This window comes from Chrysochloris asiatica, unplaced genomic scaffold (assembly GCF_000296735.1).
Source record: "Chrysochloris asiatica unplaced genomic scaffold, ChrAsi1.0 scaffold00116, whole genome shotgun sequence".
In the NCBI taxonomy this organism is placed as follows: Eukaryota; Metazoa; Chordata; class Mammalia; order Afrosoricida; family Chrysochloridae; genus Chrysochloris; species Chrysochloris asiatica.
In genome coordinates this window covers 7,884,673-7,897,956 of record NW_006408634.1, presented here as the reverse complement: position 1 = coordinate 7,897,956, position 13,284 = coordinate 7,884,673, and the positions used below count along the sequence as shown (strand labels likewise).

Below are 13,284 nucleotides of genomic sequence, written 5' to 3'. Positions count from 1 at the left end.
CGCAGGACCAGGCAGTGTTTTGTTCTGTTGTATAAAGGGTAAATGACTCCACAACACCTAACTAGGAGCTCTGGTAGCGTAGTGGTTACGAATCGGGCTGCGAACCGCAAGGTCAGCAGTTCGAAACTACCAGCTGTTCCGCGGGAGAAAGATAAGGCGTTCTGCTCCTGTAAAGATTTACAGCCTCGGAAACCCTGTACAGGGTCGCTATGAGTCGGAACCGACTCCACGGCACTTAACAACAAGGAAAGAGGGGATGTAGGCCCCACACCCAGAGCATCAGCACTTGTCCCCTAGCCATGTGCTGGAGCCGGATGCAGACACTTAAGTGAAGAAGGTATATATTGTTAAGTGCTGTTGAGTCTGTTCCAACTCACAACGACCCTTTATGGGGTTTTTAAATCTTTCCCAGAGGAGTCTTCCCAATAAACACTTTAATTGTTGTTTTGAGTTCACTGGGACCTCCAGTGAGGTGGGGACTGTTACTATCGTCACCATCACCACCACCCACTGCCAACGAGTCACTTTGAGCTCATAGCAACCCCACAAGACAGTAGAACTGCCCTGTAGGGTTTCCAAGGCTGTCAGTTGTTACAGAAGCAGACAGGCTCGTCTTCCTATCTCAGGGTGGACAGTAGGGTCCTTTTGGTTTATAGTCCAGTGCTTATCCCACTGCACCACCCAGGCTCTTCATTTTACATAATGGGGAAACTGAGGCATAGAGACATGTCCTCACTTGCCCAAGGTTGTACAGCCACTAAAGAGTAGAGCTCAAGGAGCCCCTGGGTGGTGCAAACAGGTAAGCACTCAGCTACTGACACCCAGAGGTGGATCAGAAGAAAGACCTGGCAATCTACTTCCAAAAGGTCACAACCTTGAAAACCCTAAGGGACAGGTCTACTCTGCTCAAAGGCAGCTCCCAACAACCACATTGTTGTTGTTTAGTGCTGTCGAGTTGTTTCCAACTCATAGGGACCCTGTATAGGGTTTCTGAGGAGCAGCTGGTAAGGTTCAACTGCTGACCTTGCAGTTCAAAGCGACCTTGCAGTCCAGCGCATTAACCTGCTGGGATACACCAGGACTCCCAACACCACATTAGTGGATTACTTCTAGGCAGTGAGTTTGGGGAGCAGTAGGGTTGGTGGATGATCTGGGGGACTTTTCGCTTCAGACCTGTCTCTCCTGATCGGCCTCTTTGCTCAGAGCGTGCCTTCGCTTTATCTTCGTCAATGACGCCATCAATTATGATGGGTCTGCTCTGAGTTGCTTCAACAATGGAAATCCGTGGCCCCTGAGCCCCAGCTCCTAACCACCTGGCTTCTTCCCACATCTGCAGGTGATCCTGGTAGGCTACGGCTTTACCTTCCGCTACTGTCCAGATGGCCGGCACGTGACCTACGCCGAAGGCAGCAGAAGCCCACACGAGGGGCACCTCGAGTTCATTAGCATGGACCTGCACAAGGGATGTGGTAAGAGCCAGAGACCTGGGGACAGGTTCCCCATTCAAGGGCAACTGTCCTTCCTGCCGTCCTCACTGCTTTTGAGTGATTTTGATTCATAGGGACCTTATGTAGGACAGAGTAGAACCACCCCATGTGATGGCCAAGACTAAATCTTGATGGGAATAGATGGTGTTACCTTCTCCTTTGGAGTGCAGCTGGTAGATTTGAACCACCAACCTTTCTGTTCAACCAGTGCTTAATCCACAACATCACCAGAGCTGCTACAGGGATGTCCCTAGGTGGTGCACATGGTTCACATGCTCCAAAGGTTGTCAGGTTGGAGCTGCCCGGAGGTGCCTTGGAAGAAGGGCCTGGCAGTAGTCAACCACTGACAACTCTACAGGGCACAGCTCTACTCAGACACTCATGAGTTGAAATTGACTCAAAGACGGAAGACAAATAAAAGGAGGAGGGGTTTCAAAAACACAAACAGCAGATGGCTAGATTGTATTAGTGGAGAGACTGTTAGTGCCCTAGGTTACTAGAACAAAGCAGTACAACATAGTGGCTTGTGGGAACAGGAAGTTGATGCTCTGCAGGTCTGGAGACGGCTGCGTCTAATCTGAAGCCTTTAGGGGAGGACCCTTCCCTGTCCTTCCTCCTGGCTCTGGTCGCCCCAAACGTTGCTTTCCTTAACAATGGGTCTTCCTGTGGGGCTGTTTTGCCTCTCTCTGTCTCTCTGTGTGTCTCTTCTCTTTTATAAGGACACCCCTCGCTTTGGATGAGGACCCACCTACCCCAGTCTGACCTCCTATTAGCTTAAGTGGTAGCGCCAGCCTATCTTTTGAGGGGAGTCCCTAGGAGGTACAGATGGTTAAGCACTCAGCTGCTAACCAAGTTCAAGCCCACCAGATGCTCCTGGGGAGAAATATGAAGCAGTCTGCTTCTGTAAAGATTTAGTCTTGGAAACCGTAGGTATAGGGGTTAAGAGTTACAACACTTATTTGGGGTTGGGCGAGGGACGGTATAAACCATGATGATCCACTCCTCCCGTCAGAACGAGGCTGATCTTCCCCTCAGCTGGTGTCTCAGTTACCCAGTGCTATTGTACAATGGACTAGTTGTGTCCTCCGAAACATGTGTTATAAATCCTAAACTCATACCTGTAGATTTAATCCCAGTGGAAAAAGGGATTTCTTTATGCTCATGAGATCATCATGTGTGTAGGGTTTGTCTGAAGCCAGTCACCTTTGAGATATGTTGTTGTTAAGTTCCATCGAGTCAGTTCCGAGTCATACCAACCATGTATAGGGTTTCTGAGGCTGTACATTTTTGCAGGAACAGAAAGCCCCATCTTTCTCACACAGAGCAGTTGGTGGGCTCGAACCATGGACCTTGTGGTTCCCAGTCCTTTGCTTTTCCTGCAGAGCGACCGCATGCCCTCTCTGTCCTGTGGGATTGTGCTGTGAGTGGGAACAGATTGCATGGCCCTAGGGTATAGTGGGTAATGTTGACTAGAGCAGATTGCTGGCTCTCTCTTGAGGAGTGGCTGGGTAGGCTAACACCACCAACCTTTTTGTTAACAGTTGAGTGTCATTTCGCCATCAGGGTGAATGGAGAATGAAGGGACGAATGAGACAGCTCATGTGCGTTGATGTTGAGCATGTAAGGACATGGACATGGACAGCAGAGCTGCTTCCCCTCCTTCCGCAGGGCCTTCCCGCCGCAGTGACCTCCAGACCCTGGGCTACTGCTTGCTCAAGTGGCTCTGCGGGTGCCTGCCATGGACAAACTGCCTCCCCAACACTGACAGCATCATGAAGCTGAAGGAGCAGTGAGTTGGGGCCAGCAGGTGGGGTGGAAGCTCGGAACCAGAAGGGGGCGCAATGGAGCAGGTAGCAGCCCTCAGACAGTGCTCTGCCGCCTGGTCCAGTGACTGAGGTGGCCGCCTGGAGTCAGCTTCCCTCCTGGTCCTTGATGGGGAAGGGGGTGCGCGCTGAACCACTTAACCCTTTCAGTCTAAGTGCCCTCCTCTGTGATGCATCCTCTCAGCACTCACCTCCTTGGGATGCTGGAGGATACAGGTAAGTCTGCCAGAAAAATAATGTCCCCAACATTCTCCGAGGAGCCCTGATGGCCAGCGATAAGCACTCAGCTGCTAACCAGGTCAGGGGTTCAAAGCCACCCAGAAGTTCAGCAGATCTGCCCTCATCACTACTACAGTCTAGAAAAGTCTTGGGGGCAGTGCCACTCTGTCACAAGGAGTTGATAGGAGTCAAAACTGACTCAGCAGCCCACATTTCCAAAGACAGAAAGCCAGACTTAGTGCTTGGTCCACAACCTCCTCTGGTGCCTGGGTGTGTTCTGGGTCCTAGGACTCAGAGTCAGTACAACAGCCAAACTTCCTGTCTACAGGAAGCTGACTTTGGAAGGGATGGGGGTGGGGGGCGTTGGGGGGAGGCGTAAGGAAACAATAAAAAATGAAGTAGATTCCCTGAGAGAATATTTTAACCTTAAAGCAGAAACAGCCCTGAAGTCTTCTTTAAACCATGTCTGCCTTGAGCCTTCTGCTCTTTTAAGAACTATTTCTGTGGGATCCAAGTAACCGCGGCAGCTCGAAAGGTTCGATAGGAACATCAGGGAACAGTGAGTTTGTGTGAATGGGGAGGAACAGGAGGGCGAGAATGCGGGTGCCCAAGTTGAAGAAGGCCATGCATGTCACTGAAATGTACATGCAGACGTTGTTGAATTGGGGTGTGTTCTCTGGATGTTTTCAGAAACATACTCAACTACTAACTGAAATGTTGGTAGTTCCAGTGGGTAATCGGCTCCCAAAAGGTCAGAGCCAGGTGTGGTTAAGTGCCTCTGACTCATAGCAGCCCTGTTTAGGGTTTCCGAGGAGTGGCTGGTGGATTTGAAGGGCCAACCTTGTGGTTCAAACCAACTTGCGGTCCAGTGCCGTGTCCCACAGCGCCACACCAGTAAGAGGAAATAATGGATAAATAAAACAAGTCCTCACAGTTGGTCTAGTATCACTGATGGCAGTGTGAGTACCAGTAACTCCAGAGCCCCCCTCCTCAGCATGGACATGCAGGCCCCCCTCAGACAGGCTGAGCCCATGACAGCACGGCCGATTCTGGACCAAAGCAGCCCTGTAGGATAGAGTAGAACTGCCCCGTAGGGTTTCCGAGAAAAACGTCTGTCACGTCTTTCTCCTGCCAACCTTTTGGCTGGCATCTGAGAGCTTCATGGTTGTGCCACCAGGCCTCCTTGGAGAGTGTTGTTGTTAAGTGCCTTCGAGTCGGTTCCGACCCATAGCGACCCTGTACAGGGTTTCCGAGGGTGTAAATCCTTACGGGAGTAGAAAGCCTCATCTTTCTCCCGCGGAGCAGCTGGTAGTTTCGAACTGCTGACCTTATGGAGAGTGTTGAGGTAATGTTATTTTCCCTCCAGACGCACTAAAGGCAGTAGCAGGACCATGACCACTGGGTGGCAATGTTTTTATATCGTCTCCCCCTCTACCTTCCCCACGTAACTTCCTTTTCCCTCTGGGACATTTTCCTGGTGTGAATGGCCTTTTCCCGCTCACTCAACAAGTGTTTATTCATTCTCTGTCCATTGATGTTGTTGATGAAATAAATAAATAAAGTAAGACAAGTGACAGGAGAATTCGCCAAGGCCCCGTGTGTGTAAGTGTGTGTGTGTACACAAGTTGTTGTTGTTAAGTGCAATTCAATAGGTTCCAACTCACAGTGACCCTGTATAGGGTTTCCCAGGGACGGCTGGTGGGTTTGAATCACCGACCTGGTGGTTAACTGTCCAGTGCACACCCTACAAGGCCACACCAGGGCTCCATGTACACGAGTATGTCTGTATAGATACAAAAATGAAAATTAATTAAAAAACCAAATTCACTGCCACTGAATCAATTCCTACCTACTCAGAGTGACCCACCCTATGGAGGGTTTCTGAGACTGTAAATCTTTACAGAAACAGAAAACCTCATGTTTCTTCTTTGGAGCAGCTGGTGGGTTTGAACTGCTGACCATGTGATTATCCTACAAAGATAGAGTTGAGACTCTTCAAAATAAAATTTCAATGTGAATCCGCCTAGGTTTTATCTAAGGTTCACCTCTGCAGCACGTGTGTATGTGTGTGTGTGTTTAATCATTCTGTTTAAGAAGATTGTTGTTAAGTGCCGCCAAGTCAGTTCTGACTCACAGTAGTGACCCCATGTAGGGATTATGAGGCTTTGAATCTTTGCAGGAACTGAAACCTCATCTTTCTCCTGTGGAGCAGCTGGCAGGCTTAACTCAGACCTTGTGGTTTGCAGTCCAGTGCTTATCATATGGAGCCATGGAGCTCCACTTAAGTAGACTGTCCTCCCTTAAAAGACCATTCACATCCACCTCTATTCTCACCAGGTTCTTGAACAACCCAGAATCCCTGGTGGAAAAGTGCTGCGGGTGGAACAAGTCCTCAGGTACCGAGGGGACGGGTATGGAATCTTTTATCAAAATGTTCAGTCATGGCAGCCAGGCACCATCCAGTTCCTCTGGTCTCATGGCACAAGTGGCAGTTGTTCATAGAGGCAACTAGCCACACATTCCATTTCTTGAACGCCTGCCTATTCCTGTTTTTCTTCCTCTTACATACAAAGAGTTTCTCCACAAACTTTTTGAAGCCCCCTCACTTTTTTTTTTTCTTTTTAATGAAACCATATTGGTCTCCAACTTGCCTTTTCTTCATTTAAGAATAATTGATCTTAGAGATTGTCTACGTCGGTGCCTGAAGAATGTTATCAATATTTGGTGTCCTCTGAGAATTTCTCCCTCCCAGGTTCCAGGCTGGGGACATTGCTCAGATCTTTCTCATGGTGTGTGTGTGTGGGGTGTATTGACCACAGAGACCCTGAAGGAGTACCTGAAGGCAGTGATGACCCTCAAGTACGACGAGAAGCCACCCTATGCCATGCTGAGGAACAATCTGGAAGCTCTGTTACAAGACCTGAGGGTGTCAGCCTACGACCCTGTGGACCTGCACATGGTACCATAGGTGGTGTCCAGGTCAGAAGAGACTGTGAGTCCCACTGTCTCCCTCTCCACTTCCCCAACTCTGAACACTTCCTCTTCAGTCACCCCAAAAGTCAGCTTCACAGATGCCGCTTGTTTTCTTGTAAAAATATAGGTGATATAGCCTTTACCATTTCAACATTTTTCATGTGGACAGTTGTATCGATCATGGTGTACAGCCATCACCAAAACCCATTGCCGAATTTCCCATCCACGTAAACACAAGCTCCACACTTCCTAAACAATGATTTCCCTCTTTTTCCCGTCCCTCCCAACCTTTGCAACCTCTCTTCAACTGATCTCTCTCCGTTTGCCAACTCTGCTGTTGCAGTTGTTAGCTGCCAGTAAGTTAGTTCCAACTCATCGCGATCCTCTGCACAACTGAGCGAAGCATTGTTCAGTTCTGCGCCAGCCTCACAATCTGAGGCCATTGTTGCAGCTACTGTGTCTGTCCATCTTGTTAAGGGTATTCCTCTTTTTTTGTTGTTGGCCTTCTGCTTTACCACGCATGATGTCCTTCTCTAGGAATTGGCCCCTCCTGATGACATGTCCAAATTCGGTGAGATGAAATCTCACCAACCTCACTTCTAAAGAGCTGGAAGACAGATTTGTCCATTGTTCCTGCAGCCCATGGTGGATTTCATATTCTTTTCCAACACCATAATTCAAAAACACCAATAATTCTTCTGTCTTCCCTACTTAATTTCCAGCTTTTGCATGCACAGGAGGTGATTGAAAATCCCATGGTTTAGATCAGACCCAACTTAGTCCTCACAGTGTTCTCTTTGGCTTTTTAACACTTTAAAGTGATCTTTTACAGCATTGCTTAGTGCAGTATGTCATTTAATTTCCTGACTGCTGCTTCCATGGGCATTGGTTTATGGATCCAAGTAAAATGAAATCTTTGACAGCTTCAGCCTTTCCACTGTTTATTATGTTGCTTCTTAGTCCAGTTGTGAGAATTGGTGTTTTCTTTATGTTGGTAAAGATGTAATCCATCTTTGGTCTTCATCAGTAAGTGTTTCAATTCCTCTTCACTTCCAGCAAGCAAAGTTGTGTCATTTGCATATCTTAGGTTGTTAATGAGCCTTCCTCCAATCCTGATGCCTCATTCTTCTTCACATAGCCAACTTCTTGAATGATTTGCTCAGCAGACAGATTGAGTAAGTATGGTGAAAGGATACAACCCTGGCACACACCTTTCCTGAATTTAAACCAATCAGTAGCCCGTTTATCTGTTTGAACAGTTGCCTCTTGGTCTGTGTACAGGTTCCTTATGAGCACAATGAAGTGTTCTTCACAATGTTGGCTCCTCAGATTTTAGTATCAGTGAGATCCTAGACTACCTGTCCTTTTCTGAGTGATTTATTTCACTCACTGTAATGTTTTCAAGATTCAGCCTTATTGTGGAATGCATCAGAACTTCATTTCTTTTTCTAGGAAAGTAGTTAGTATTCCATTCATTACATGGATAGACCCTATTTGGTTGACCCATTCATCTGCCGATGCCCAGTGGGTTAACTCCACGGTTTACACTTATGAATAGTGCTGCTATGAATCCTGGTGCACATACAGATCCTCCTGAGTGTTTCCAGCTGGGACCAGCGTCACCATCAGACTCGGGTTTGTTCTCAGAGCTCCTGAACTTTCTAAACCCCAGTAACTGCAAGTAGCCAAAACCTGACTCAGATTGGCTTGAAATCAAAACAGAATTGATTGATTCTTGTTGCTAAAAATTCCAAGAGGGAAGCTTTAGGCCTGACTAGCTTCAAGACCTTGAAAGCAGCCTCAAGATAATGCCTGTTAAAAAAGAGAGAGAGAGACACTGTCTGCAGACATTTCTGTCCACTTAAGTTGTTCAAGCCAGATGTTCTACACCATCACCAAGTAATTGAGGCCAGCTGTAGCCGAAACAACTCATGAGAGGGTGGTGGTCAGGGGTAGGATGCATGTTCTCACCATTCCAGAGGCTGGAAGTCCGAACTCAGGGCGTCCATCGGCCGGACTGTGCTCACTCTCTGCCACCTCTTAGAATGAACCTTTCTGGGCTCATTCAGCTTCTTTAATCCCGCGTGTTCCTTAGCTTGTGGCCAGCTCCTCACATGTGTCTACTCCGTGTGTGTCTGTCCTTACACTCACCTGTATAAGACACCATTGAGAAGGGGTAAGGGTTAGGACCCATCCTATTCCAGTTTGAGCTCATCATCATCACTAAAGGAAACACCCCTCTTTCCAAACAAGTTCACAGCTATCAGCTGTAGGACTTACACGTCTCTTTACGGGGGATGCAGTTCATCCCATGACACCTACCTTACATTACCCTCCAGCCCGCCCAGTACAATGGAAATGGAAACTCTCAACATGTTCAGCCTCCCGGGCCCACTGACACAGTGGCCAGTTTGGTTAGGGCACAGGGTAGTTAAGGAGACCCCATACAAGGAGCCTGGTGGTCTCTTGAGTAACCAGAGCAGCTCCCTGCTTTGGCCTTGGAGTGACCCGGCCTCACCCTCACCCTCCTCTGCAGCCCACTGCCCACTCTAGTCCCATCCACTGTGCACCAACAAAACCGCCCCTCTACCATCCACTCCACCAGCTACCCCAGAGCTTGCTCCCTCTCCCCGCTTCTCTGCACTGGCCACCCCACCCTCCCCTTGGATTCCAGACTAGAGGAAGCCTGATCCCACCTGGGCAGCTTCACATAGGCCGAGCCTGCTGACAGGAGTGCTCATCCCTGGTACACTGTCCTACACCAAGGTCATCCCAGCTCACCACCCCAGGGAAGTGCCTCTCCACCCCGCCCACCCATCCTCTCACCATGTACCCACCCACCCACCCCCTGGCCCAGCCAAGAAGCATCTACTGGGTTTCCACTTCAAATCTGAAACTCCGAGAGGGCTTCTTGCCCCTCTTTTTCATGGTGGTGTCCTCAATGCCTACAAAGGGCCTGGCACCCTCTAGGGACTCCAGGGTTATTTCTGAATAACTAAGACATAGCCAGCCATTCTTTTTGCCTTTCAGACCGTTCCAGAACTTCCCAGAACCTGCAGTTTGACATGGACAAGAGAAGAAATGTGACTCATGGCCTGCTGCTGGTGACAGGTCTTCTTTCTGGAGAGAGCCCTTCAATGTGAGGTCCTGCTGCTTCCATGGGCAGGAAGTCCCAGTTAGCTTCAGGGAGCCCATGGATCTGCCCCAGATAATGTGAATCTCCCCCTTGTCTCCAGTCATTTGCTGGGGTGTGTACGGAGACTCCTGACTCATGGGCAGGGGCAGGGCTGGACCCTCAGTGGGGGACCCTGCCTACCGTTTCCATCACTGCTTCAGGAATAAATTGTTTGATTTGAGCTGGGGAGTCTAGGGTCTGCCACACAAGTTCCCCTGGGGAAATCTTAGCTGCCAGTTTCTTTCCATCCATCCACCCATTCATTCCCTTCAACCTTTCATACAGGTAGGTATTCACTGTCATTCATCCATGCAAACTTCATAGACACCCCTTCCTTCACCCATCCCTGCACTTCACTGTCCATCTGTCAATCCCTCTGTGTAGCTGTCCATTTTTCCATCCAGCTACCCTTTCATACAGGAGCTCTGGTAGCGTAGTGGTTATGAATTGGGCTGCAAACCTCAAGGTCAGCAGTCCGAAACTACCAGCTGTTCCACAGGAGAAAGATGAGGCATTCTGCTTCCGTAAAGATTTATAGCCTCGGAAACCCTGTATGGGTTCAGTATGAGTCAGAACCGACTCCACGGCACATCACCACCACCCCCCTTTCATACACCTATTTACCCTTTAATTATCACCCAAGTTTGCTTTCAGACATCCCTCTACCTGTTTGTCCATCTACTCATCTACCCACTTCCACTCTTGTTTCCAGTCACCCATCTACTCATTCATCCCTTCACCTTTTTATTAAGTGTCATCGAGTCTGTTCTAACCCCTAGCGACTATCAGATTTCCAGAGTGGCTGGTGGGTTTGAACCGTCAACGTTACAGAGAGCATTCCAGTGGTATTCACCCTTTTAGTCACCTGTCCATCTGCTCATCCTTTCTGTGTATCTTTCCATACCCTTCACTCAGACTTGCATCCATCTAGTCATTTATCCACTCTGTCTTCCATCTCTACGCCTCTCCTCTCTGCCAAGTTTCATCCTCCCTTTACTCAGCACGTTCTGCACGTGTTTATTATGGGTTATGTGATGGGGGATGTGGAGTGAACAGGACATACCAGAATGACCTAGTCAGGGCTCTCTAGAGCAACAGAACCCGTTAGATGCAGATCTAGCCAGGGACACACTGACTTGTTCAAGTTCCATCGGTCATACAACAAACAGCCTGGAGACAATCCCACAGTTCATCGGTCAGGCAACAATCTGGACACTCCTGCAGGTCTGTATCCCACAATTCACCAGTCAGGCAAACGGGAAGCGTAAGAATATTCTGAAAAATTTTCCATTTATACTCTGAAGGTAGAACACATCCTAGGGAAACTACCTTTTTTTTTTAAAGGCCTTTAGCTGATTGCTTGAGGCTCACCCACATTATAGAAGGTAATCTGCTTTACTTGAGGCCGACTAGACTGGCATTTTACCTATCGATTGGGTACTGTAGCCTCACCATGTGGACACAATAAGCCATCATAGTCCACCCTCTGTCAGTTGGAGTCCGGTTGTGGCACTGAAGGTAGGCACTGGACTGCTAACCACAAGGTCAGCAGTTCAAACCCACCAGTCACTTCTTGGAAACCCTATACAGGGTCACTATGGGTTGAAACTGACTCAATGGCACTTAACAATAACGTACATGTCCTTAAACCATGTGTAATTAAGACAACAAGTCAGACTTCCACCTAACCTGGTACGACTGTCTTGCATACAACTGCAAACACACTGACCCCTTTCCAAGAGGATGCAAAGTTAACACATCATCTGTTTTATGATAAGTAACAGGAGAAGAAAGGGAATGAAGCAAATATTATATGTATATAAAATTTAACTGTGCTCAGAGGCAGTCCGACCAGAACAGGGGAACACCAAATGGTTTAAAATTGAGTGTGCGCCTGGGTTGTGTGCTTTTACCACACTTATTTAATCTGTATGCTGAGCAAATAATAAGAGAAACTGAATTATATGAAGGAGAACATGGCATCAGGGTTGGAGGAAGACTCATTAACAACCTGCAATATACAGATGATACAGCCTTGCTTGCTGAAAGCAAAGAGGACTTAAACTTACTGATGAAGATAAAGAGCACAGCCTTCAGCGTGGATTGCACCTCAGTGTAAAAAAAAAAAACAAAAAACCTCACCACTGGACCATAAGGTAAGTTTGAACCACAAGGTTAGTGGTTCCAGTTAACCTTGTGGACCAGTGCTTATCCTACAGTGCCACATCAGAACTCTATGTGTACTGGGGGCACAGTTCAATCCACAACAGGTGTGTTACATTAACTACTTCCCTGACCCCTCACAACAACCCTGTGATTACCATTCCCTGTGCCTATTAGACAGAGGAGGAAGCGGAGCTCCTGCTCTCGGTGATGGGGCTGAGGGTGGAGCTCAGTTCTGCCCATGACCCCACTGTGACACTCCGTGTGCTTGTTGGGTGTCATCGAGTCCACCTGGTGGTACTAAGGTTAAGCACTTGCTTGTTAACTGAACGGTTGGTGATTTGAACCCACCAGCTGCTTCAGGGGGAGAAGATGTGGCAGCCTGCGTCGACAAAGATCTACAGCCTTAAAAACCTGGTCATGTTCCGAAGACCAGGTCATTATGTGAAAATCAGCATTATGCGAAATAAAGGATGTCCAAGTCAAGTCAAAGATGACGCTTTCTGCTCCCGTAAAGATTTACAGCCTCGGAAACCCTGTACAGGGTCGCTATGAGTCTGAACCGACTCCACGGCACTTAACAACAACAAAGTCAAATCACAAAGTGCAGGGTGATTAATTACATAACTGCAAAATTACATCATTAATAACTACCAAGTTCCTCAGCTGCCAAATGTGATCATTTTCCTTCGCTGCCTGATCACTTGGAATCATGACCCAGTCAAGTTGACACATAACCTCAGCCTTCCATCCCAGTCAGCCTTACGCTAGTCTCCTGCCTCAGCCAGCATTTGTTACGCTCAGACGTTCCTTGTTAAGACCCAAAATGGTTGGATAGTAACTTTTTTACTATTGTCATAATGCAAAATATCAGAAAACGACAGCCAATAAGTGAAGAGTATAGCTGATGTTGTTGCTATGTGCCTGGAGTCGGTTCTGACTCATAGCGACCCTGTACAGGATTTCCGAGGCTGTAAATCTTTACAGGAGCAGAAAGCCTCATCTTTCTCCCGCGGAACAGCTGGTAGTTTCGAACTGCTGACCATGAGATTAGCAGCCCGATTCGTAACCACTACGGTACCAGAGTGCCTTGTAGCTGATGTTAAGTGCCGTCAAGTCGGTTACAACTCATAGCGACCCTGTATAGGGAGGGTTACTGAGGAGCAGCTGGTGAGCTTGAGCTGCGGACCTTATAGTTCAAACTGACCTTGCAGTCCAGTGCTTCTACAGCACCGAGTTGTTAAGTCAGTTCTGCCTCAGCGACCCTGTATAGCTTTCCAAGGAGCAGCTGGTGAGTTCAAACCAAACTTGCAGTCCAGTGCATTAAGCCCCAGAGCCCCAATTCACTTGGAGGGCTGTTGATTCAGAATCCCCCTTCAGTGCCCCTTCCCAGGGAAGTCCTGGGCCCTGCAGCCAAACCTGGAGCTCCGGGCAAGTCCTCACT

General features: G+C 48.2%; 1 protein-coding gene across 2 annotated transcripts in view; it reads left to right on the top strand.

The window, feature by feature from the left end:
* VRK3 (vaccinia related kinase 3) overlaps positions 1-6,497 on the top strand; it is a 23,559-nt gene extending 17,062 nt beyond the window's left edge. For both annotated transcript variants that reach the window (XM_006868225.1, XM_006868224.1), the window contains exons 9-12: positions 1,337-1,469; positions 3,156-3,276; positions 5,867-5,925; positions 6,349-6,497. In XM_006868225.1, the coding sequence (XP_006868287.1) occupies positions 1,337-1,469; positions 3,156-3,276; positions 5,867-5,925; positions 6,349-6,497 (462 nt within the window). The remainder of the gene's footprint in view (positions 1-1,336; positions 1,470-3,155; positions 3,277-5,866; positions 5,926-6,348) is intronic.
* The last annotated feature ends 6,787 nt before the right edge of the window (positions 6,498-13,284 follow it).